Below are 27,484 nucleotides of genomic sequence, written 5' to 3'. Positions count from 1 at the left end.
CTTCCTCCGTCTCCATGTGCCCTGCTCCTATATTCTTTCCCTTATTCTGTGCCATCATCATCCATCTTCTTCACCTTGGTTGTCTCACTTGCCATTATTGTTTCCATTCAGTTCACACCCCTCACCACCTCTCTATAAAGCACCCCAAAAAGTGTTGTTTGTGTAACAATGGAGCAGATGTTAACGCCTGAAAGCAAAACTTGTAAAACAGAAGGTGGGAAGCCCGTGTTCTGAATGATGTGCATATGCCTGATGTTTTATTTTGTTTTGTTGTGTTCCCAGCTGATGCAAATACTGCATAAAATTTAATTTGCTGACAAAAAAGTTACATGAATGCAAACATACAAGAATAAATAGCTGCTGTGAAGTTTGTCCTGTCAACAATTAAAAATACGCAGAACACACACCCAAAAACGCGAGTGGAGGACTTTCAGCACTCCTGAGCCTGGGACAGTAGAGAGAGTCATTGCATATGGGGCGATGATTTGGATCCATTCTATTGCAACTTTTAATTAAGCCACTAAGCACTGTTTCAAAGTGAAAACTACTGTTAATTAAACGAAAGTGTAATGAACAGGACTCAGAGCATAAAGAGACTCACGAAGAAAGAACTTTTCCTACTATGGCTGAATGTTATCTCCAGTAATTCCTATAATTGTGAGATCTTCAGATTTTTATTTTTAATTTGTTAATTTATAATCTCTCTCAATTTAGTCCTATTTGGGGAAATGCCTTATTTGTACCAGGAAATTTGGACGTAGGGTTCCAGGGTTGGGCAGAAAAAGGTGTTAGGAAAGTGAGTGATCGTTTTTGTGATGGAATGATGCTTTCAAATCCCCCCAAAACACTTCTTTAAGTATTTACAGATTAGAAGCTTCATTTCTTCCATGCAAAATCAGTCTCTCAACGTTCCCCCCTTAACTAATTTAGAGGAGTTAATGGTGAAAAAATGTGGTAACAAAGGTTTAATTTCAACATTCTATAACTGGATTGTCTCTGCCTCTCCAGAAACATCAGTTTCTAAGTTAGAATCTTGAAGAAATGACCTAAATATTAATATTTCTGAGGAGACATGGAAGTCAATTTGCTTAAAATCACAAAAACAATCGATAGTAACCTAAAGCTATTACAATACAATTGGATCATGCAAACATCTGTAACACCGGTGAAATTGAACAAATATAATAACAGAATTCCAGATACATGTTTTTAATGTGGAGAAGCCCGTGGGACATTTTTCCACTGTATATGGGAGTGTCCGTGCATTTTGGCAGGAGGTAATGAACAAAATAAACCAAATTTTAAATACAAAGATTGCTTTAGATGCAGAAATGTTGATACTACATATGTATCCTAAAAATCTTAAACTAAGAGCCCATCAAATTAAGTTTATGGATTATTGTACATTACAGGCAAAACGTATAATTGCATTAAACTGGAAAAGATCAGATCCTCCTGCTATTGGTGCTTGGATAAATTCTTTGGCACAGTGTATGGCAATGGAAAGGATAACGTATTTTCTCAAAGACAAGTTAACATATTTTGATGATATTTGGAAGCCATTTAAAAACTTTATAAAAGAAGTAAACCTTGGACAACTCTGCAGGAGTGTGGATGAGGGGAAAATTGTTTAGTCTGTGCTAGCTATTTCTATTTTTTTTTTTTATTTACTTATTTTTTATTTTTTTCCTTTTTGTTTCCTTCAGTATGTATAAATGCCACATATTGTACTAAGTATGCATATTTCATGTGTTTTTATTTGATGTAGGTTTGGGAGAGAGCAGGGATGGGAAGTGAGGGGGGGGAATTGTTACCAGACCAAGATGCTGTATAATATTTCAGATCTGAGATATTGACTCTCAAACTCTGAAAGTCTAGCGATGATCCAGGTAAATGTAATAAACTTTTCAGTGTCTCAGAATTTAAGGTTTGGTTTGATTTTTCTTTTCTTAACAAATCAAATACACTAAATGTCTTCTGGGAAACACTCTTACAGGAGGTTGGTTACCCGCTCAACCCTATAGTGCTATAGTGTCACCCATGTATGTTGTCCTGCAAGCTTATCCTTAACTTTGTGGGTTACCAAGGTGATAACATTTTGAGATTGATTTCAGAAAGTCTCCACTCAATTTTTTTCCCCATGTACTGCAGCTGGATGCTATGTCTTTGCAGCACATGATGATGACAGTGGTCACTTTCTTTAAAATGAATTAGTGGTTTTTTTTAAAGGCTGTGTAAAGACTTCCTCTCCTTACACCCTTCCACAGTTTTAGCCTCGGTATAGCTGAGCACAACGGTTCAGTGAGTGATGGTGCTGTGAATTAGGACCTTTATGGATTCGGCTTGTGGTACATCTGCAAATAGGATCTGGGGAATTGGGAAGCCAAGTCAGTGCTATCTTCCTTGGGCCTTTCCTGGGTGCTTTTTGCAGTTTGGTGGAGTTTATTTTACTGCTGGAGGAGCCCGTCATGGAAAATCATCACCAATAATATTACACTTGGTCTGAAAGAACGTTTAGGTGGTTGGTGCAGTAACCGTGAGTGCAATGTGATGACTCTCGGGTGTGACACAAGCTTTCCTGTAATATATTGTGTTATTATCAGATGATCAATAGCATTTACCTACCCGTTATTTGATTTACATGTGTCGGCTAATTGGTGTCAGTTCTTGACCATTATTAAACACATTAATAGTGGTCACAAAGTACATTTTAAAGCACCTCCTTATCAATGAAAATCTGTCTCATTACTCTTCCTCAAACCTCATCTGCCTTTCCTCTGGAGAACATCTGAAGCTGTTCATTTGCTCGTTTGTTCATTTATCTGAGTAAATACAGATCAAGTATAAAGTTTTATAACAGAGTTGGTTAAACACACATAACATTTAAGACATAGAAACTTGACAACCCAGTGCTGAAAATCGTAAGGGTTCAGGCTTGTGGTTTTAACGACTGTAGAAACAACACATCAGCCTTATAACCAATGTTACACTACAGCTTAGAGTCTGCTCCCACCCTCACGTGCACTTGCAGCAGCTCAGGCTTCACTCATTACTGGAGGTGGAGCCAACAGTTGAAACAGGAACAGGACAGTGGTCCTAAACCGTCGGGGGATTATTGAGGGTCTTAGTCCTTCCACCCCAATGAACCCTTGGCAACAAAGGTGCATTGCCATTCTGTGTCGCTGTCCCAGCCTATACTCTGCCTCTGTTAGCCACTCAGACAATTCAATTTCAAAATGTGGTGCAGTGGGCGGAGTTAGTATCAGAGCTGTGGGCAAGGTTACAACTTAAACTGCATCAGTAATAAACCATAAGTCTTTATTTCATATCCCATGTCAACCTCCCTCATTACTTTTTAATGACGCTCTGTGAAATCTACATAATGAAAGAATATTAATAAGTGGCAATATTTAAGAATACTGTAATCATAATGCCGTTCCCAGTGTCCTTAAGGCTTTTATTTAATTTAGCAATATAATTGTTTTAAACTGTAATTCATCCTTTGTTTAAGAAACTAATGTGAGACGTAGATTTAACTTGGATTCTAATATTATGTACATTCTGTTAGTGTAAACTGTGCCATGATCTGAGTGAGCGTCTGCTGTTTTTGTGCGTTTTTCCATGCTGGCTCTGGTTCTCTGGTATCCGCCTATGTGGGCTCGTTTCCACACCGGCATCATCCACCTGTGATCCATCAGTGGCAATCAGCAGACAAATCGGCTACACGGTGAAAGTTTCAACATGGAAAAAGTTACTTCATTGACCCACAAATCTCCAATGTCCACATTATTTGAACTGAAAGGATTTCCTGTGTGTATTACTGACCCAATAACTCAAACAGTTTGCACCACATGGGGAGAAAATTATTCAATTATTCATTATTACTGCATTAATTATTGACACTTGCGCCATGGCCCTCTGTTAGGAGACAAGGTTTGGATGACTGTCACTAAAATACCAAATAGTGTAAACTTGCATCCTGTTAATTCCCATTACGTTTGTCTCCAAACCAAACTGGGACAGGAAAATCTGTAAATATCAGCCTCGATTCTCCTTGTGCTGAAAGCTTTCAAGTTGGCATCCCAAAGAGGAAACCAGAACGCAGGCAACAAAGTAAAACTGAAACACTGTAAATCTCAAAGCTCTTCCGTCATCGAATTAACTACAGTGCTTTACTTCCTAGACTCCCAGTCTTTACTGGTAAATGTAATTGGATGGTTCTGTGGGAAATATAATTAATGTTTATTGGCAACATGTGGAGGCATGGGTTGTTGCCCTTTTATTCCTGAAAATGATTTAATTTGATTAGATCAAAACTTAATACTTAGTATATATTGTGTAGCTTCCAAGGCAAACCAAAGTGAACCACACTGTCGGTCTTTCTGAAATCACAGTCAGCTTTTTGTTTTGTCAGAACAGAAAGTCACGCCCTGATATGTCTTTGGCAGACTGACAGTGACATGCAGACAACTCTGCAATTCCTCAATGAGTGACTATTAAAAAACAAAATAAAAAAAGCAGAGAAGCAAAAAGCGGAAAAAATCAACAAACAAAAAACAATAACATCTCTTTTTGTGTATTTTTGGAGAACAAAAAAAGTGAGTGATGTACAATCTAAAAAACTATGAGGTTTACACAACAGCCGCCCCAAATTAACAACATTAGTAACTACCAAAACATGTCTGTTTGTTTTTTTAAATTGTTAATCAGTCAGTATTAACAAGCTATCTAAATAAAATTATAGCTTGGTTGCAAAAATATTATTGTTATTATATTGTTATTATATTTATGAATTTTCAAATTTACAGTTTTACATATTTTTATTTTTGTGGGTAGAAATGCCAGATTACAGTTATTTACTAATATTTTGAAACAGAAAAATTAAAAATAATAAAAGGTTCAAATTAATTAAGTCAGAAATTTGCTTGTTTAATTTCTGACTTGATTCATTTCTGACTTTGAGCGGCTCCAATTCAGTAGTAAGTTTTGACAGACTTCTAACATATTAGTGTTTCCTTGATTTTGTGACAGGTGGTCTAATAAGGCTGTTAATCACTGTGCCTGTATGGCATTTCACTTTTTACACACGTTCCAGGCTCTCTGCCTGTCTTGACCTAGGAAGCTGTGTCCTAATTGAACTATTTGAATGTGAAGCAGCCTCTGGTATTTCCAGCCTCTGCAGCCATCTGTCTGTAGGATGTATCATCATTTCATTTTTGGCTAAAACACACACCCACACTCACGCTTATTAATTCAACAATGCAGCCGAACTCAAACGGGCTCTTGGGAATTATAGCGGTGCTTTTTTGAAATATTTTTCGAGCTGCATGTTTATTGACGATGGCTGCCTGCCTGCTATTGTCACAGTGTGTGCTTGCCTGGCTCTGCTGTCTCTTTCCTAAGGATATAAATCTAACAGACCTCTTGAGAATTCTGCACTGAAAATGGAACAGCGGCCAGACGTATTATTGCTTTGATTGGGTCCTTCCTGACCTACATCTGTGTACTCTCTTATTCCCTGGCCTTCCTTCATAAGGTTGGTATGCATGAGGGAATGCTGAATTCTGTCATAGATTGATATTCCTAACTTGGCAATTATTCTTTTTTGGGGGAAAATCAAGGTCTGTAATTGGATGCTCCATAATTCTCCTTCTGCTTTTCCAGCTTTTTGTAGATGTCCTCTTCTTCTATACAACACTTCAGTCTCCATTTGTAATGTGTTTCTTTTTCTTTTTTTTTAATGCCCTAACGCTCTTCACTGGCAATAGAAGAATTAAGTTTTAGTGAAGCTAGTTACTTTTAAAGGTTCATACTTCAGAGCTTAACAGTGGAAAGAAACCATGCTTTGTTGAAAGGAAGCTCTAACAACAATCCTTTTAGGCTTATTGTGGGATTATAGTATGTTTACCTGCATCATTACTGGCTTTTATGTGTTTTCTGATTGGCTCCCTGCAGTTTGTCTTCTTTTTGCCTCATATTAAACTTAAAATCTTGAAACACAATCTGCTTAAAGAAGCACTTCTTAGGACTGTCACCATATCAGTTTTTCAATACATGGTTAAAAGAATTCACTTTAATGATTTTACTGGATGATCTGATATAACTAAATAGAAAATGATATTGTAAATGGTGCCACATTTGTAAGGAAAATTATTTTGTGAGCAGTCACTGTGGAGGCTCTCTACAAATAACGCTGTAACTTGGTTTTACTGTTACCACGTTAGAAGTTGCCTTATGGCTCAGGCCGTGTCCAGATCAGTTAAACATAGCATGCTTGGAGCAGACGCCAACTAACCGCTGTAGCAGGGTCCATGCTCACATGCCCGAGTACCAGCAGCTCAAAACAAGAGTCAGTAGCAGAACAAGCTGTATGGCATAGGCAGAGAAGATCTGACGAGACCCACATACTCAACTCTCCTACTCAACCCACAAATGCATTTCCCTTACAAATGTGAACCATTTAAGTGGAAATAAACAGGCTTTCCAAAAACATAAAATGTAATACCAAGAAGCATTGTTACAACAAAGAAATAATGCACCAAACTCAAATTACCTCATATAATACAAAGACTAACTATACTGTGTATTTTGTCTCTTTTCGGAAAACAAATTTCACTCAAAATATGAGTGAAGGGAGGTGGAGAATTTCAAAGAAAGAAAAAGTGAACCAGACTGTATATGTAAAGGTTTGGACTGTTAGACAAATCTAGTTAGGAACCTGAGCTTTCAGGAATACAACAATGTCAGCACACACTGATTAAAGACAACTGATCAACAGTTAGTCTTAATCTTTTAAAGAGAAATGTAGAAGCTTTGACATGCAGAGTGAGATGAAACTTCCAAATTATTATCTTTATATTCAACCATCGAGTAACTGAAAACTTCATGCACACTTAAACTGATCATAAGCTGCAACCATGCAAAAGAGAATAAGTGCATTTCTTTAGTGATTTTTCCCGACCTGCTACCCAGCTGGTACTGTGCTTTAGCATTTGGCTACATCTTTTTAAAAATTTGTTCCTTCTCTCACCAACTTTCTATTGACAGGTACAGTTGGACAGGTTGTTATGTGTGCATTGATGTTTGTCTTTGGGATGCACACCTGCATGTTATGGACCCCATGGATGCTGTGGTGAGAGCATACAGTCTGTAAGTGAGTGTGACAGAGTTGCACCTGATGCATTTATTCTGAGCCCTTCGTCAGCTCATTACTACTTTTACAATATAAATGACTCAACTTATGAAAGGCTGTCCACATTTTTTGCGCTCATTGCAAGTTTGACCACATGGCTGCCTCTGACCCATGACACATGTGACAGAAGAAGGATTGCTGCAACATGTGGGGTCAGGTTTGCAATAAAGAGGGCATCAAACATGCCAACGGAGCCTAAAAACACAGAAAACCTTTCTAGCCCTAAGCTCTGTAGTGTTGCACTGTCTAATTGCTTTTCCCTCCACTATAACAAATTGAATATTCATGTAGCTCATTAATTTTCTGCTTTCAGTTTAATGTCCCCCTGATGTATTAAACTGGAGGCTTACTGGGGCAATCTATAATTTTTATACTAAATGTGTTTAAAATCATACAGAGAGAAATCTTTCTGGCAAGGTGTTGGTGTGTGTGTGCACGTGTGTGCACGTGCTAGTTTTAGGCAGTTTCAGGACACACTGAGAGATGAGCTGTTAGCTCCCTGCTGGTAACTGATGAAACACAAGGACATAACACAACCTTTCTCTTTGACTATGACTGTATTTGTGTACAAGTTAGTGAGCATGTCTGAGGGAGTAACACAGAAAATTGCTTTCCATGGGGAACACTATTCGTTTAAAGGCTTTTTCCTGTCTTTTTAAAAACTTAGGTCAGAGCATTTTGTAAGGGGCTTGTGGCAAATGACCTGGAAAAAAAAAGAAAGAAGAAATCGTAAGTTTTTACAGCATCATACTTGGCCTAGTTCCAAACTGCAGTGATTAAGTATGTAGTCAAACCCTTTAGCATAGCAGACTGCTTCAGGTTTGACGGGAAACTATTGTAGTTTTTTATTAATGCCTTAAATACTCATTCAGATAATCAAACTACTCCCTGGACCACAATTAAGATTTCTAGTTGGAACAACAACAGGGTTGTAGGAAACAAGATTTTCTTTTTATATATCTCGTGAAACAAACCAAATCTGCCAATTTTCTGTGTAACACATAATAGAAAAACTGTACAGTCTTCATTTGCTGTGAAAAACTTAACTTTAGAACTACTGTGATGGTGATAATCACAAACTATGTAAAAGAAATTCAGGTTTTTAGTCAAATTACTTACAATTTTCTTGAACCCCAGATCATCTGGTTTCATCCTATGATGCTAATTCTAATCCTTAATTAAAGACGCTGTGCAATTGAACTATATAAATTGTGATGATAATATTCATTTTATGGACTACAGGTCAAAAAAATCTGCTTCATTTTTGGATTTTGTCTCTAATACAAAGCAAAATTGCAGTAATTCCCCATCAGCATCCCTTATTGGTTCAAAATCTCATTGAAAGAGTCCTTAAAAAATTGGATAAGTAACCTATTACTGTTTGAATACTATTGCCTTGATGCAGAAAACACATTATGTTTATTGCATAAATAAAGGGTACGACCACTGAAGGGAACTGGACTTCTTTAAAGATGCCTCTTTGAAACTTCAAACTTCCTGTTATTGCAAGGTCCTGATGTGCATCTGGGAAAATGTGTCTGGATATAGATGTAACAAACAATTTCAGGCCCGCACTGGTGAAGCCAGCCATGTCTATCACATGCTAGATTGTTGCCTTTCATTGTAATTCATTCATTTCATACCACAGTTTGGTTTAGCCATCGCCAACAGCGATTGTTTGCCACCCTTCCAAATGTGAATGCAAAGTTCTGAGTGAAGCAGTTTTAAACCTGTCTTTTTGTCAGTTCTCGTGTTGTTGCCGCTACACTTGTGAGTCAATTTGATTGAGCTAGCAAGCTATCGACACACAGACAGACCCATCAAATGAATTGCAATAAAACACTCGGTCTTTCACAATGCCTGTCACAAATAAAAGCCTTCAAGCGTCCAATTTAGTTCATTGAAGTGACAATTTCCCTGTAGATTTCCACCTTAAATCCAATTTCTTTTTTCTTTTCTTCAATTTACAACGAGATCTAAGCTAAAGATTTCAGGAGCTGGATTTACGGCATTTTTAATGTCAAAAATGTCATTTGTGTTTGGCGTGGAAGGCATGTGCATGAACTGCTATAAATGTGTCTTTGACACCTTCCTCACTCCCAGCAGATATGAATCATTTCATTTTCTGTAGCTAGTGAGCTCTATAAAGACTTTTGACATCAAGGAAGCATCAGTCACTTGACCCCCCCCCCTCCAATTTAAAGTCCATTTAGAGCTGCAGGAAACAGGACATGAGGCAGGATCTCCAGACATTACCAAAAGCAATCTAACAGTGAAAAAAGCCCTTTAGGTATACAATTCAACAACTCAATTCTACATCTCTGGTACAGTGCTCTGCTCTCCTTTTGGTTCTCACAGTGTTATTACTCTGAATGAAAATGAATGCCCTCCACTTCAGCATACGCACGCATGCAGCTCCCATCCATTTACCACATCTGAATTTCCTGAATTTCTGCAGCAGCCAGACAGAACGTCATCTTCAATGCGATTCTGATTTCCACGCTTAAAAAGTTGTTTGTCCGACAAAGCGGCTGGCGATGCTCGTTCCCCTGCGCTCGGCAGATTTACTCGACTCCCCCCGATTCAATTCAAGTTACAATCATTCTTTTTTGCGCGACCGTACAGACACCTCGATGTGACGGCTGAGGGGGTGCGGGTGGAGGGATGAGAAAAGGCAGCAGCGAGTGTTTGTAAAGTGACTCAGTGGAGCGTTAGGGATTCTTGCTGAGAGAGACCCTTTGATGGGGCGACAGGCGGGCGTAGTGTTTGGCAGGCCACGGGAGACTGGTGGTGTACAGGACTAATGCAGCAGACACAAATCCTGCGATCAATCATGTTTAGCAGCCAACAACTGTGTTGGCAGAACACCCGGGCCGACTCAGGAGCTGAAATGCTGAGGCAAAACAAGCCATTCGAAAGTGCTGCGCTTATGTCTTTTCCCCTCCTGGGTTTTGTCTATGTGTGTATATCTGTGTTTGTGTGTGCGTACACTCTGGTTTCTGCAACCAGGTGTGTGTTTAAATATAAAACTATATTTCAGATAGATCTGCTTTATATTTTTGTTTTCAAATGCTGGAACATCTTTGTGAAGTTCTTGAGGTTATATTTGCAGAGTACATACACGGATGAGTCTGAGTGTATATTTTTGTACATTATGTATGTACATCTGAGTGAGTGTAGAAGCCACACACACACACACACACATGCACAGAAAAAAAAATTGTCAGCATAAGACTGGAGTTATGCACAGCTGATTGGCTGCAAGAACCATTTCCCCTCTCTCGCCAACATCAAGCATTTGCTTTAAGAAGAGAAATGTCTCGTACGATCACTGATGTGTTTTCATGTGACTCTCTGCATTAGTTTCACGTCTTGTTTCAGTCACTGCGCTTTCCCTCCCCCCTCTGGCACAGTGGGGATATGATGGAAGGGCGAAAAAGTGTGATTAGATTGGTGAGGATGTATCTTTCTGAAGTGTTCATGTTCTGGTGCCAGCATTTTGACTTTGCTTTGATATCGTGGTGCAGTTTTAACTGTCAGAATCCCGCCAACGGGGGCTGAACACAAGTCATATGAGGGAATTTTCCGAACAAATACCGACAAGATTTAACTGTTTAATGTGTAGATTTTCAATATAACGATGGTGCCTGAACCCAGTGAGCCGCTTTTATTACATTTACAATCCCAGTTGGCCCTGATCATCCAGAAGTTGAGAGTTCTGGTAGTGACACGTGATACGCTTGCGTTTAATAAATGATACGATCGAAAGCTACGAGGAATCGCTGCGTTTGTGAGGGTGAGTTGAGCTGTGGCATTAGGGGTTCAAATTGCAACTCATTAAATGAACGTTAGAAGAGGAACCCCTGCAACAAGCACGCATGTCTCCACATAGACTCACACTCAAAAGTCACGACGTAAGTTTTTGACTTGCACTATTTCATTTTCTTTTTTAGAGTGGCTATCTTACAGACTTGAGAGTGTAAAAAAATGGTTTCTTTGAAAGACAGTGGGAGATGTGGAGTAAAGCACTTCAGAAAATTGCTTCTAATCTTTCCTTTCTGGCTGAGGAGGTGTAGCTTTGCAAAGCTGTTGCAGCTCAACTCTCTCCTGAGTTTTCTTCCAGGTGTTGACAGTGCGTTCTGGGGTGCATTCAGGCATGCTAGACACTAATTATTTTGAGCGATCTGGCTTAGGTCTCGGTTTCCCAGAGGGTCTCTGAGGGTGTGTGCACTCAAAGAAGGGTCAGGGAGGGTTATTTGCACCTGCGTGACAGCCTCGTCTCTAAAGGATGAGCACATGTTTGCGCAATCAGCGAGTCAAACATGGAGCGGCCACAAATTTTTCTCTGGCTTGGTAGAGCTGGCAAAGCTCTACCAACATCACCTGCTGTTTATAGCTCCCACAATGCCAGCCCATAATGAGGACAGAAAGACGAGGGCAGCGGAGGGGGAAGCCTCATCAACGGCAGCACTTTAGTCTCTGCTAATTTGGCTTTAAAATTGCACTCACAGGAGGAGAACTCAGCTATAAATCTACCTGCATGCAGCTCCTCCTTCTATCCCTTCATTTCAACCCCTCTGAGAAATTCACTCCTTTCTCATTTCTCCCTGCTGAACCCATCCACCCCTGGCCACCACCTCCACCACCACCATACGTTTACCTCTCAAACAACCTCTCTCCACGTTATCTCACTCTATCCTCTTCGCCTCCATCTTCCTCTGCCTGTTTTCACCCCGATGTCTTGCTCACACTGCTTGCTTTCCATTGCTGCACCGCTTCCAATCTCCCAAGCTAATAGCTAGTGTCTGCTGCTGCTGCTGCTGTGCTGGCGGGTGTGAAGGAAAGCAGCAGCAGCTGGGGAAGGCACAGGAGGTATACTGGCTGTCTAGGGCCTCCCAGGGCTTCAGAAGCCAGTCTGCCAACCACCTCCATCCGTGTGATCAAGTTAGCCAGCCAGAAGACTCCAAATTAACTGATTATGTGGATTAATTAAGAACATTTAGGGTATGCAAGTACTGTTGCATGTGTAGGGCGACAGAGGAGTTGGAAGCATCTGGTATAAGCGTGGGGAAATTCTCGGTCACCAGAAGTCATTATGAACAAGATTTTATTTTCTATTTGTAACTCTGTTAGTTAGGACACAATTGTAAATATCAGTGAATGGACAGAAAGGGAGCCTATCATTTAATACTGCAAGAGAGAGACGAGGAATATCTGAACACAAGAAGTTGTGAGAAACAAAATTAGAGCGGAGAGCTGATAAGAAATGTTAAGTGCAATGACTCTTCTGTTCCCTTGTTGATTTATTTCTGCCTTCCTTGAGCACTGCGCCAAGATGATTATCAAATTCTCTCCTCCATCAACCTGCAGACCAGTTTTATGTTTGTTTGGGACATGCTGGAGGTGACTTACCCTAATGCCGGGGGCACAAGAGACATACCATCTCACCTGGCATCAGACTTAACCTATACATGACCACCAAGCTCCCAATTTTTTAGCAATAAAACATACTCTTACATCTACATGATAATCTATATCCTGACACGCAACTGGTTAATTAAGAAAGCAACTGTGATCTTGGCTCATTTGTCTATTAGATTACAGTGCTGTAAAAAAAAGCAGCTAATCCCATCAGTGTGTCATAAGGCACAGAAATACACAAATGGCTACCGTGCTTGAAGTTGCACCCTCCTTATTACACGCAAGCCCATAATTTTCAGAGTTTTTCATGCATGCTTTGAAATAACCTGCTGTTTGTTTTCCTTTTGCCACATGCCTCCAAATCGGGATTATCTGGTACTGAAACCTGAAAAATTCATTTCTAAACCATGACAGGATATCGTGACAGAAATACAGATTTGGAAGTTAATTTGGTACAATGCGGGACTTTGTTGTCAAACTTTTGAATGCAGCCTTTTGCTTTATTTTACTCTGAAGAAAATGTGTGTAATATAGCAGAGCTGACAGTCAGAAAATAAAAAGTGAAGGAAGTCGAAAGGTGAAGTCAAAGTGGGAGTTCTGAACGCTTCAGATGTGTTTACAGCACAGAATGAAGCTCCAGTGTTTAAATGTTTGAAGTGTCAAATAAGATGAGATGGTGTATGAGGTGGAATCAGTGAAAGCAGCTGATATATAATCAGTGAAAGGAGTTTAACTAATGGTTGAAGATTAAAAAGTCAAAGCAGTCAAAGCTGAGCTAAAACCATCAAGTATCAAAGACGAGTATAAAGTCTGACTCGGAAACAGAGTCATGAAAAAACGATATTGTGCAGACTTTTTATTTTATCCATAGAAGACAATATTTGAGTTTTAGATAAGATGTTTTTCTTTTAAATTGAAATATTTAATCTGGTGACCTAATCTTTCCTCGTGTCAAGTGCTCATTTGTGGCCCAGTCTGCACGGCAACGGAAACAGACCGATCCAATTGAGTCAACATGTCCTGGAAAACAAACTAATTTGCCTTGATTGAAAAAAAACATAAAATTATTTAGGAATGAAGATAAATGTGTGCCACTCGGGCACTGCTGAATGAAGCAAGAACAGAGGATAATCTTCTGCTTGTAAAGCATCCAAAGCTTTTAATATCTCCACATCAAGTTTGCCAATGTGTAATTCAATGCGTGCGGTGTATAGACTACCAAAATAAGCAAACAACAGGTTGTGAAATATTCTCCTTGAAAGCTAGCACTAAAAAATGGATAGGATGGAGTGTACCGAGCTTTTCCCCTCCAGACTCTTCCATCACCACTGACAGTACTATAATGACTCCTGTCTGAGCCCTGCAGGAGTCCTGACTTGCTTCTAGACAAGGAACTGTCATACAAAGCCCACATAGCAGCGGCAACTGGAGCATGGGGATGTCTCTCCCCCAAATCCATCAAATCTCCTCCATCTCCAATCCATCTCTCCTCATCCCAGCTCTGCCCTGCTCTTTACTGAAACTTTAATCATCCCCCACCTTGACCACTGCAACACCTTCTGCAGCCATGCTGCTGAAATATTGGTTTGAAGTGAAAATCATCCCCAAGTTTTCCAAGCTCTGTATGTTCTACTACTTTCACCTTGAAATAGTAGAATATTAGACCAGTAGATGTTCATCCCCTCCAGCTTTATCAGGACAGCTTGATTTCAGAGTTGTCCCAAATATTTGATACCTTTGACGACATTCACCTCAGGGCTTAATCTGCCTCTGATATTATTTTTAAAGTGACACAGAAACTCTGGTCTATCGCTTATAATGCTCCAAATTTAAAATTGGCTGATTTTAATTGCACTGTAAAAAGTACAAGGTCTAGGCGATGGTTGCGATTCTCCAATCATAGATACATACACATGCGTGACACCTTTTTCCTGTGTATGGATCTCAGCTGAGAGGAGGGAGACGAAGATGGAAAAAGAAGGTCGACGTCTTGAAGTGAGGACATGTCTTCTGCCCTTCAGCAATGTTTCAAGTGCTCTTCTTGTCAGTGTTTCAGCAGAACTCTGCTGATAATGAATGATACAACATCTTCCACATGAGTCTTTGTATGTTAAAAGGGAGTTTTTCCTTCCCGCTGATGCAAAAGTGCTTGCTCATAGGGGGTCATGTGATTGTTGGATTTTTCTCTGTATGTATTATTGTGGGGTCTACCGTACAATATGAAGCGCTTTGAGGCGACTGTTGTTGTGATTTGGTGCCGTATAAATAAAACTGAATTGAAAGTTGTGACAGCACACCTTTTTTAAAGAAGTAAACAATAACTTACCAAACACATTAAAGCTATGTTAATATAAAAGTGCCTGAATGACAATGAAAAAATATATATTATTGAAAAAATCAAGGTTGGCATGATGGCATCGTGGTTAACACTGTAACCTCACTGGGTTCAAAACCATCAGCTGACTGAGGCCTTTCAGTCATTTTGCATATTCTCCCTGTACCTGTGTAGACTCTCTCTCTCTGGGTACTCTGGATTTCTTTCTGTCTGCTTTTCTGCCTCTCTGTGTTAGCCTTATGATAGACTAGCAGCCTGTCAGGTTATACCTCACCACAGGGTACCTTGTACTGTATGGCAGCTGGGATAGGATTCAACTTGCCCCTTACCCTGAATTGCATAAGTGGTAGAAAATGGATGGACAGATTTGGTAACCATTATTCTATTGTAGTCGTGAATTATATAAAAGCTCCCCCCCCAACACACACAAGAGTCTAGGTCATACCAGCATCTGTGGCCAGGAACTGAAAAACTATGGAGAGCAGCTGTGTGATATCTTAAAGTATATTTTTGCACAATCCCTTAAGCTGCAGAAGGTCCCCGAGCTCTGGAAACATTCCATTATTGTCCCCAATGTCAAAAGTAATCTCCTAAGTTTCAGGCCTTTAGCTTTGACATCCATCCATCAATTCATCCATTCATCTCATCCACTTATCCAGCTGGGGTTGCTGAGGGCTGGAGCCTATCCCAGCTGGCATTTTTGGGTGAGAGCTGGGTATAGTGTCAATACATACCATCGCAGGGCTCACACAGAGACAGACAACCATTCACACTCACATGCATACCTACAGCAGACCTAGAATCACATGCTAACATGACATTCACGTCTTTGGACTGGAAGACTAACTGGAGCGCTGAGAAAACCCACACAAGCACAAGGAGAACATGGAAAGTCCACACAAACAACTCGCTGCTGACAAGCAGATTCAAACCCAGAAACATCTTGCTAACCACTGCACCAACTCCAGCTTTGATTTCTTTGGCTATAAAACCATTACTTTAATGCCGTTGCTGGAACAGCTAGAGCCCTTACAATTTGCATCTTGAGGGCCACAAACCTTATTCCAGATTCTTACTTATTGATTTTTCTTCAGCGCTCAATACCACCCCAGTCATTCCTGCTCACAGAGAGCCTCAATTATTGCTTTGAACTTGGTTTTGATTTCGCCTTAACTGGGTGGATAACTGACTTTTTAACCACTTTTTAACCAGCAGGTTAGAGAGTGTGCGACTTAATGATGTTCTCTCAAAACTGCTTTACTTACCCACTGGTTGCCCTCAAGGTTGCTGTGTCTCCCCTGGTTATTACATCAGCACAAATCAGTGTTGCAGCAACCACGATGACAGAGCCATTAGAGAGTTTGCAGAAGATTTGATTTGGTTGTTGCGTCAGAAACAAAAGATCTGATCAATAATTTCAGAAAGTCGCCACTAAATCACTTTTAATGGGGTTTAAAAAATTTTTTTTACCTCTTATATTTTAGATCTACAATTTTTGTTTTGAGTTTTGAATCCCGTATTGATGATACCTCTAAATTGTCACATTTCTTTCTGTGGAAGATTCATTTTTGACTCCCTCTTGCAGAAGTTTTAATCATTTGGTTAGGAAACCTAAATTTGTGTCATACCTGGACATTAAAAAGGCCTGTAAGATCTCAGTGAGGAGTCAGGCAAACACTTGATCATTTCTTATTTGAGCTAACCCTAATCTACACTACAGGAAGCTCGAGCTTTTGACCTCAGGTCACCCATTTAAGGTGCTCGTAAGGAGGACTAACATTTTCTATGTCTCGTGATCTTGAGTTACACTCTTAAAAGCAGTTCACATCCTGGCTACCTGGTTAACTTTCACTATGCTGACACATTGGCATATTTGTACTTGGTATTGATTTCCATTTTCCTTCATTAGTTTGGTGATTTATTGTTGTTCTCCCTTTGAACTGATTGTCGTTATGACGATCACTGCCGCTAAACAATAGAAATATGCCTGAATCTTACAAAAGGCTAATGATTCGTGCTGCTGTGACCTGGTCATCACTCCTCTTGTTTTGGAATGATCGCTCTACACTGAGCAGAAGAAAGAAGGTTATTTTTCTATGAAAGTACATCGTGTTCCACCTCATTATGTGTTCACTTGTTTTTGTGTTTTTGCCCAGTGGTTTATAATGACATGAGAAGGAACAGGTTCTACCATTCACTCATTTGAAGATCTTTTTGTGAACATGATGTGTGAATGGCTAAATGACAGTAAAGCATTAACTATCATATATCACAAGTAACAATCTATTTTGCGTGTCTTCCTCACTTCGCACACCGTCTTCATCTTTTTGCATGTGGCACATTGATATTAGAATATATCTCTCTGCCTACTGATGTCAGTGTGACCCAAAAGAGCGAATATGTTCCCCCACAGAAAAACAGAACATAGCTGAGATGTACTGAAAACAGGCTCTAATGTCAACTTAGTTACTTAATTGACAAAGTCTGTTTTGTCTGTTCAGCGGGATGCACACATATGGATACATATGTAGAGGCAGGTATAATAAAGTTAACTCCACAAAACAGGTATTCTCTATTGTGCATACTGCCATATTTACATAATATAAGTAACTGCACATAGTAAACCAAGTAGTAAGCCATGGAAGATAAAAAATAGCTTCTTCTTTTTTTTAAATTTTGCATGAAAGCACAGTAACGTCTTGGTTAAAAGTAAAGATTTTGTGTATAATACCACTGTTAGATATGGGATGTGTGTTTGTTTGTAAATGCTATCCAGACATGGTACAATACAGACACTTTTTCTTTTCATTTCCTAACATACTACATATCGCACTGCTTTTTCATTGTCGGCAGCTTCACTGGCGGTGTATCACACTGTTGTTTTCTTACTCTTAACAGTCTGTCTGAATCCATCTTCTAGGCGTGAATTCCTGAGTTTGTTGGTTTTGGCCTTTTTCTACTCAGCAGTTTGCATGCACACAACAGCTTCTTCTGCTGCTGAGCCCAGCTACAGCGATGCCAGCACTTCTAATAATTTAGCATGTTTGTCTTCTCTGATCAAAAAACTTTCACTCTCTGAGAATTCAACAGAAAGAATTCAACAAGGACATCCCTGATTTTTGGCACACAATACACCGGGCTTCAAAGCTTCAATGCTAATCATAACACAGATTTACTTTAGAAGATATTCAGTCATACAGCATCAATAGAGAGCAAATGCAAGAAGTGAATCAAAATTTGGCAGATGAGTGAAAAGCTCTGATTAGAATGAAATGACTGTGTAAACAGCATTGTTGACCAAACAAAGGGCTGCAGATTGGGATGACTACACAAAAGGCCACATCTTATTTTTTGCATATAGTGTTAATATTTCTGTATTATCATATTATCATTTATATTGATGAGCTTAAGAAGGTTCCTCAACTGACCCAACAAATTACCATGTGTTGCTTACCAGCATAGCCAGTATGAGTGTTGTCTAATCTGATGGCCAGTTTTTCTTGTCATTATATTAGAAAAATTATAACATCTTGAGTCTTTTCTTTTCTTTTTTTAAAATTTTGTTGTGAATTTGCTGCTGTGCTTGGGATCATTGTCCTGTTGTATGACCCAATCTCCTAAGAGAGAAGAGTTCAATTTCTTAAGGCAGACAGACCTTCACAATTTGTCCACACACATAGTTTGAGATGTTCAAAATTTGTTCACAAAGTATGAACAAATTCAAATATGAAAATATTGATGAATCACTCATTTGTGCAGGGAATGTTCATATGCACAGTTTATGTGCAGCTTTGTAAAGAAGAGGTCTATTGTCCCAGAAGTCCTTGTTCAGACACAAATTCGCTTCTGAACTTTTTAAGATAGAAAAGACTTCCTCCTCGCAACCTTTCCAAACAAGTCATACTTCATACTTAAACAGTCTTTTTCTAATTGTACTGTCATGAAATTTACCATTTAACATCCAAAATGAGGCCTGTAGATTCTGAAACGTAGCTCTTGCAGTTTCACAGTTCTGATCTCCTTGGAAGACCGGCAGCTGTCCTGAATATTGTCCACTTGTGAATAATCTTTCCCACTGCAGAGTTTCTTCAAATTGTTTGGAAATGGCCTTTCCTGGATTTACTGACAAGACCAATCTCTTCTCAGAGATCATTGTTGATGTATTTCCTTCTTGGCATTGTGTTAACACACAGCTGAATCCTCCAGACCAGTAAACTGACAAAACCTCTGCTTTCACGGAGGAGCTCACACTTGCTGATGATCAGTTCATCAAGTGCATTTGATTTTCAGCACCTGGCTGCTACCTACCATCTTAATTCTTGTAGAAACATTTCAGACATTGCGTCGACATTTTGTTAGTTTTTGTTAAATAAATACAAATATCACGTGTTGATGATCATCAGGGGTTATATCTGTCTAATTTTAAATCCTGCTGAGGATCAGATGAGAATTGTTTATTATATCCTGATATGTGAAAACTGAGTATTGAAAGAGTGTTTTTTCCTTCTTTTTACTGTGACTGTAGATAAAAATTTAAATGATAATTCATGAGTGTTTTTTGATCTGCAACCTCTGTGTGAGGTCTGATTAACTGATTAACTACTGCTCTCATTGGTTATAGGTATTGGTCAGTCACATCTGATTCACTGTTCACACTGAATGCAAATAACAGTACTCATTGACTGTATAAGATGCTTTACATAGTATCCACTCAAATGTTACACTCTGGTTTCATAATTGTATCCTCTTCAAACTGAGATGTCCTGTGTTTGCTATATTTGCGTTTTAAGTTGATAAGTTTAAAAAAAGGCATTAGGGAAATCATTTGTGCTCAAGTTTTTTTTCCTTTCATTTACAAAGATGATTTACAGATGATGAAAGCAAAAAGTTGTTTCATGTGCCCTGCAGTTCCTTTTAGTTTGCTTAGAAATCTAGCGTTAACATCACGGCTCGCTGGCCAGATGATTTGTGTGAATAAGCGACAGCCACCAGGGACGCATAAGGAGACAGCGCTCCTTCTGCCATCACAGAGGAAAATTAGCCATGAGATATTTAATTAGGTTGACAAAGGCTGTAAAGATATTCTTCCTGGACAAGAATATCTCTCCTTTCTTTCCCACCTGTCTAGCTATATGCTGTTAAATATCAATACCACACTGGACCGTTGCCATTAATCTACAGCTCTATTTCCAACTGTCATGATGCCGAGCGAAAAGAAAAGAAGCAAATGTTCTTGTTTCACTGACTGCCTCCTTATATCAACATCATGTTGCCCTTCATCAGAAGCCATCTATTATTTTGAGGCTCATTATAAAGCTTGTACTCATCAACATTTTGACAAAAGGCTGTAACAATCTGGGCCGTCACATGGACTCAAAATATAAAGATTAATTCCACGGCTTTGGGGATCGCTGTTTAGCATATGAACCAGTTCTCTGTAAGGGCAGTCAATTTGTCAGTCAGCTTCTTTCAAAAGCCACTCAGTCTTTGATTGCAATCATTCTACACTTACTCTTCATTTCCTCAATTTTCCTGTGATCTCTGGCACTTCATTTATTTAATCAGAGCCAAGATTGAAGCTATTAGCCACCTATTTTGCAGCGCTGACAAAGTGAAAAAGTGGAAACAGAGTGAAACTACAAGTCAAGCCGAAAAAATGTCCAAATACACAAGACAAGACAGTAAAAATGCAAAAATGTGTGTATTCAAGTAAGCAATGTGGCAAAATATGACCTATAACCTTTCCAAATCAAAACTACACAGGCAACAGTTTGACTCTAATGTGAGCTAGTTTTACACAGCGGTGTAAAACAGGTGTGAATAGGTGTACCTAATAAAATGAACAAGTTTACCATATAACAAGCAGGTTTAAGGCATTAATAAATTATCAATATAAAGTAAATAGAGAATACTTTGTTTGCAAAGGAAGACTTGTGAACAAAACCATGATGGCTTCTTATGGCTTAAGTATAATGGGCGTTATTACACTCAAAAAGCAACACAAATGCAGACAATGCTATTTAATGATATCAACTGCAAAGCATCAGCTCCAAATCCCAACCAGTCTGTGAGCGTATACAGGCTTCAGGCGTACATGTCTGAGTGTGCTCGTATGCAAGAACAAAGGGAGACAGAAATGAGCAGCCACAGACCGTCAGAGGTGGGAACGAAGCAGTGTAGGTGTGTAAGCAAGCGGACGGGGTTTTAGAGCTAAGTGGGAAAGTTTGGAGTCCTGTGAGAATGTTTTTTATCTCCTTTCAACACTTGAGTCAAAATACCAAAGCAGCGATCCATGGCTTGTTAGTAAAAGGAGAAGATAGACAAGCATACCAAATCTGATGTGAAACCACTTCACAGCGAGAAGAAAAGAAAACACTCAAAAGTTTGATTTGGACGCGAAATCATTAAGGGATCAAAATTGCATTGAAGATGCAGTATTGAAAATCTAATAGCACAAAATAGTATTGCTCTTTTTCTCTATATGCCATGTTTTTGTTAGTTTTCACTTGATCGGGCTTTGAAAATACTATACTAAACACTGATAAAAGTAATGGAAAGTACAGGTATGTCAGTATGGCAGTTTTGTAAGTAACAAAATAATTTGAAATACCCCAAATAAAAGCTAATCTTTAACTCTATTTTTAATATATAGCGTCCTGTTTGTTTAAAAGAAAATCAGCCACACAGTGTTTTCCATCATCTTGCAGACCACAACTATTCAAATCAGCTGGCGATGGTGCTATATTGAACAGCAGCATTGACGTCTGTCTGCTGCAATAAAAATGCAAAGCTTGTTTTCCCTTCTTAAAAATATCGACCCATTGTTTCACGAATTACAAAGCCTTTCTTTCAGGCAAATTGTGTTTTCGATGAAGACGGTCCAAACAGGCACATTCGCAGCCGTCTTGTTTAGATGTATATTGTTGCAGATGTGTAAGCACACCTGTCTGGTGAAAGCATACTGTACTTCTATACTGATGTGTATATGTGAATACAAATGGCGAATGAGCGACGGCCCAGGGAGTCCACGAGAATGTGAGTTTACAGCCTGCCTGAATAATGCTAATCATGCTTCGCCATATTGTTTAAACCCTCACAGCATACATAAACATGTTCAGGCCGTACACCGAGAATAAAACACAGAGTATCAGCAGCAATGAAATTCATAGTAAAATAATATAGCTGCAAATCTGGAGTGAGGGTTAAAGGATATTAGAGTGTGATCAGATTTTTGAATGTTTACATCATCTTTTTTTTACTAGTGTGTGTATGTGTGTCAAAACAAAAAACAAAAAAAAAATCCCAACACTGCTGGAGTCTTTCTTAAAAGAGGCTCCCTGCCAGAGTGCGTCTCCGCGGCCATGAAACTGAGTGACAGCAGCAGACATGTGGCCATCGGGTAGCAAAACAAATCTGGACAGTTTGGGTTTGGCGAGCGCGAAGATGCTTGTCAAGTGCGTGCGTGTACGTGCGGGAGGATGCATTATACTTGCTAGATTCAACACGATACTTTGATATTTTAACAAACAAAAAACTTCAGTTTATTCAAACTTGATTCTTCTTTGTATTTCATTTATTTATTTTTACAATTTTCAGTAAAAAAAACCAACAAACTTTCTGAAATCTGAGAAATATGCAAGATTTCTATCAAAGACTTTCATCAGGTCATAAAAATGTAGTCGTAAATGTAGTCGACACTGTCATTTATCTTTGCACAGAAATTACTAATTAACTCAAAGTTATCTGTCAGTTTTAGTAGTGTTTACATATTACAATTTGACATTTTTGGGACATATGCTGATTGACCTTTTGCAGAAATTCAAACTAGCACAGGATACAAACCAAGGTTGTGCAAAGGAAAAAAAGAATATGCCTCCCAGAACTTCTTATGCTCACTTATAAGAATGATGCACTTGGTTTATTATTAGGCAGACAACTGTGCAGCTCCCAGCAAAGAGACTCTCTGCTACGTAAGTTCAGTTAAACTTATCTCAGTGACTGCTGGCTATAATTATATTAACAAAGAGGCCTAAGAAGAGTACTGACCTTCTAATTTAACTCTATGTAAAGACACTGGTAAGTTAATTTTCCCAAAATGTCAATCAATTGCTTTAACTCGCTGAGCGTAATCTTATTACAGATGGGAATGTAGGCCTATGTTACCAAAATGAAACCCAGAAGTAGATGTATTGACTATATAGTGAGCATTTTATCCTCCTCTTCCAACAGCAAAAGGAGGGAAAATGTCTGACCACAACGTCTCATCACAGGAGATCGCCGGCTTATTAAGGTTTCTTTTCCTCGTCTTTTCTCCGATTGTCTCCAGGTGAGCGGGATCAATGCGTCGATGAGCAGGAAACGTGAGCAGCGCGTGCTATTCATGGTGGTGATTATGGTGATGTGCTACCTAATATGCTGGCTGCCTTATGGCATCATGGCCCTACTGGCCACCTTCGGCCCACCGGGCTTGGTCACACCGGAGGCGAGCATCATCCCCTCAGTCCTCGCCAAAACGAGCACGGTCATCAACCCAGTCATCTACGTCTTCATGAATAAACAGGTAAGAGGGGGGAGGGCTGAGGCTGGGGTCAGTACCTTTTTCTATTTCGCTGTCAGAAAGTGGCAGCCGGAGGTCTTCCTGCCCACTGAGGCGAGTGATTATTTCAAGGTGGATTAAAATAATAGAAATTACTCCTTGTTCTCTATTCCTGTCAGGTGAGTCAGTGGCTTCTTGACACTGAATAAACTAAATTATGTACTTGTGTGTGCATGTTGAATAAGAAGGTCTTTGAATCTACCTTTTTTTTTAACATATTTGACGAACTCTGCCAACTCTTGGTGTCAACAGTAAAATAAATAATAGACGTTGTGATCAGCTAATGAAAACCGAGTGCTTACGTGTCTGTTTGTCACATCACAGGGGGGTATTTGCAGTGTCGTGCAAGTACACGTTTCCTCAGGTGTTCGTCATTAAAATTGTAAAAGATCTCATTTAATCTTGGCCCACGCTCAGGTTAGACAATATGATGAGACCCTTTGGGTGTTATTATCTTAACTGGGAGCACTTATTTGGAGCTTGCTGTCTTGGTCTTATTTGCTTTTCTACTTTAATTACTGTTAAGTTGCCCGTGAGAAGAATTAATAAAGCTCACCTTCGGAGCCCACAGTATGTCATATGACCCTCATAGCTCATTTCATTTTACTGTGTTTTCTATTTGTGCTGCGCTGAGGTTCCAATCGGCTGTAACCTCTTCTATCCCGGCTTACTTTTTGCAAAGCAACAAGTACATAATGCATGGAGACTACCCATCAAAGCTTAACAAAATACCATTTTTAAACAGTCAATACCTGAGCTGGTCTGCTTCAGTGATTTTGTCAACTTTTTGATGCAATATGAAAAGTTTTGTTGTGACCAAAACAATAAATAAGCTGTCAGCAATCAGTGGTGTATGAAATTATAGAAAATCACTTAGTTCTAATGGCATCACCCCAAAGAACAAAAGAAAACTGTGAAATATATTCTAACCTAAATGTGTTTGTTTTTATTTTATTTTGTTTTATTTAGGATCCAATTACTGAGAGTATGAAAACTGGCTGAGAAGCATTCAGGACCGTTACAGTTGTGGTCACATTCAGCACATTTGCCAAATTTAAGTGAAATCAGGAGAACAAAACTCATAACTATTCATCTGTTGGGAACTGACAGGAAAAGAGAAACTTTTGCCGGCGTCAGCGTGGGCTCCGCTCGGACTCTTTTGACTGGAGGGCCAAAGACATAGGGGGAAAGGATGAAAGACGGAAGACACTGAGGACTGGGAAGAGAACCAAAGATCAGAAATGTTTGTTTTCCGTGTGTCAGTGGCCCAACATTCAGAGAACCTCTGCTGTACATATTAAATTATTAAATACTATGGCACACAAAGAAGTTCGCATCCAAATAAATAATCAAAGTAAACCTTAAAAGCAGTTCAGCATTTGTCATGCAGCTGTTGTTGTTTTGTGTTATTTTATTAAACCCACAGACTAACAGTAAACAGCTATGTTATTGTTGAGTGATGCAGTGATGCAGTAGTACTTTTTTTATTGAGCAGTGTCAGCCGTGTCAGTGACACAGTTTACTCCCCAACGAATGTGACTGGTGAGGATGTTTTTGTCAGCTGATCATTTCTGGGTTCTTGGCTTGGCCTTGTTTGCTGGTGTTTTCTATTGTTTGTGCTAAAGTCACATTCAAGTTTTAAATGTTTAATTCATTGGTTGTATAAATGGTTGAGGCATAGACTTATAGAGACGTTCCAAAGCATCACGATGGCTCACTTGTTCATAGTGTTGGGCACTGACAGATTAATTTGTGTTGCTCTTGGTAGATTACGTGAGTCATTACTGAAATGAGCAGATTCTGACAGAGCTGTTTTAATGATGCACTTAGAGTCAGTTCCATAAGTAGTTGGACAAAGATACACTTTTTGTAGTTTTGCCTCTGCACACCAGTACAGGGGGGTTTGAATCAAATAATTAAGATTGACTGAACTTCCAGCTTTAATTCAGGGCTTTTTCAAAACTTGACTTTTGTAATTACTAACTATATTTAAAAAAGACTTACATTTTTGTAGTTTTAGAGTTAAACCTGGCAGTCTTCATATCAAGAACATTTGGATTGTTTGACGATCCACTGTGGTGGTGTACAGAGGCAAACCACAACAAACTACCCGCTATGGAACAATATTTTCCACAATCACTGGTGCAGTTTTGCATTTGTTGCCTCTCTCTGATTTCCCCCATTCGGTAAGCGGTCATGTTAAAGTAACATCCACACGAATGGATACGCCAGAATGCCTAGTTTTTTTATTAAGCTCACATTAGTTATAAAGTTAACTCTAGATTTCAAGTTTACTTTATTCTCCACCCTTTCTTATCAGGGTACTCTCTCAACTCAAGCTCTCTGTGCAAACAATACGTTTAAACTCAAGATTTAAGATGTTTTGTTCGTTTCTGAAACATAGTTCATCATAGTGAGCACAATAGGAGAAGATAAGCGAGACTGTCTCACTGAAGCAGACTGATAAAACTTCTTTTTTCTTTCTAATCTTTATCATCTCATTCTGGTCTATTAAGTGAAGCACCATGAGAAGCATAATGTTATGTAAGGCTTTAGCCCTCTCAGGATATCTCTGTGCAGTAGATCCTGAGATGTACTGTACAGAGAATTATATGCAGTCGAGTATATTGGAGAGTAAATCTTATCACCATTTCTAAGCCATTCAAAGTGCAATACTTTTTCTCAGGTTTAAACTTTTCCTTACTGGAAAGTTGCTGTGTTACTGCCAAGACTTCTTTTACTGTGGAGTTGGACATCTACATACAAACTCAATATGCTGCTGACATCTGGAGATACTGCATTCTTCTCCTTATATTTTACATCAGACGCTGAGGCCACCGCCACAGCTAACTGACCTTACAGGGACATTTTAGCCGACACGTCATCAACTTCAACTTCCCCTGGGAGGGAGCAAGTGGGAGAGAATGAAACCAAATGTCCTGTATGTCATTTTCAGTCTTCAATTCCTCCCAGCCCATTACTATGGAAACTGTGAGTTGAGGCGAGTTGAAGACTAAAAATGCTGTACAGATACAAGGATCAGCTGGTTTGTCCCGTCAACGATCAGCCCCACTCACAGCCGAGACCCCCGGGGTGGTTTAAAAAACAGGAATTATGGGTAAGTTTAATCATCTGTTTATTTTTGAATCACTACTTGAAAATAAACTTGTGAATACACGTGAATACGCTGCTTTATATATAGATCAATCCAAAAATATCTGTATATTGTCACAATTGTCACGTTTTCAAAACTAAAACCTGAGTATGATTTTATTTGACTGACATAAAAATAAAAACTAGACATTTTTAAAAAGTGAACTAATGACACCAGGCTGTGTACCTGGAAAAATATGCTAAAACGAAATAAAGATATACAGGAACTGTCTCTAGTGTAGCATCTCGTACATGTTACAGCGCTTTAATGCAAAGACAAAATACATACATTTTAAATGTTAAACTTGAAAAACTGAAAAGATGGTGACTGAAACAAGTAATAGATCATTGCAGTGTTTGAAGTCCTTACCTCATCATCTTAGTCCAACAATAAGTTGTCGTAAAGACCTAACCTTGTCATTGAAGACAGGGATTGCATGCATCCATCCACCCATTCGCTTCCGCTTATCCTTTTCAGGGTCACAGGGGGCGCTGGAGCCTATCCCAGCTGTCTGAGGGTGAGAGGCAGGGTACACCCTGGCCAGGTCAGCAGTCTGTCGCAGGGCTAATCATAGACACAGACAACCATTCGCACTCACAATCACTCACTATTGGCAATTTAGAGTTTCCAGTTAGCCTAACCCCACTAACTGCGTGTTTTTGGACTGTGGGAGGAAGCTGGAGTACCCGGAGAGAACCCACGCAAACACAGGGAGAACATGCATGATGCCAAGGTAAATTATATGTGTAATGGTGTTATTGCCTCAGTCCAGCCCCATAAGTACCA

At 39.3% G+C, this 27,484-nt stretch overlaps 1 protein-coding gene across 5 annotated transcripts in view; it reads left to right on the top strand.

Annotated features, from left to right (window-relative positions):
* The window catches only part of LOC100702032 (pinopsin), a 116,184-nt gene that overhangs the window by 20,870 nt on the left and 67,830 nt on the right, over positions 1-27,484 (top strand). For 4 of the 5 annotated variants that reach the window (XR_003215041.1, XM_025900620.1, XM_003453279.5 and 1 more), the window contains exon 3: positions 23,275-23,508. Coding sequence is in view for 4 of the 5 variants with exons in the window: in XM_025900620.1 (XP_025756405.1) it covers positions 23,275-23,508 (234 nt within the window). In the remaining variant the exon portion in view is untranslated. Of the gene's footprint in view, positions 1-23,274; positions 23,509-24,513; positions 24,926-27,484 lie in introns of those variants that run through there. The other variant, XM_025900622.1, reaches the window with a different exon arrangement.

Source organism: Oreochromis niloticus, linkage group LG18 (genome assembly GCF_001858045.2).
Source record: "Oreochromis niloticus isolate F11D_XX linkage group LG18, O_niloticus_UMD_NMBU, whole genome shotgun sequence".
In the NCBI taxonomy this organism is placed as follows: Eukaryota; Metazoa; Chordata; class Actinopteri; order Cichliformes; family Cichlidae; genus Oreochromis; species Oreochromis niloticus.
The sequence above is the reverse complement of the archived record's forward strand: the minus strand, read 5'-3'. Positions and strand labels throughout refer to the sequence as shown.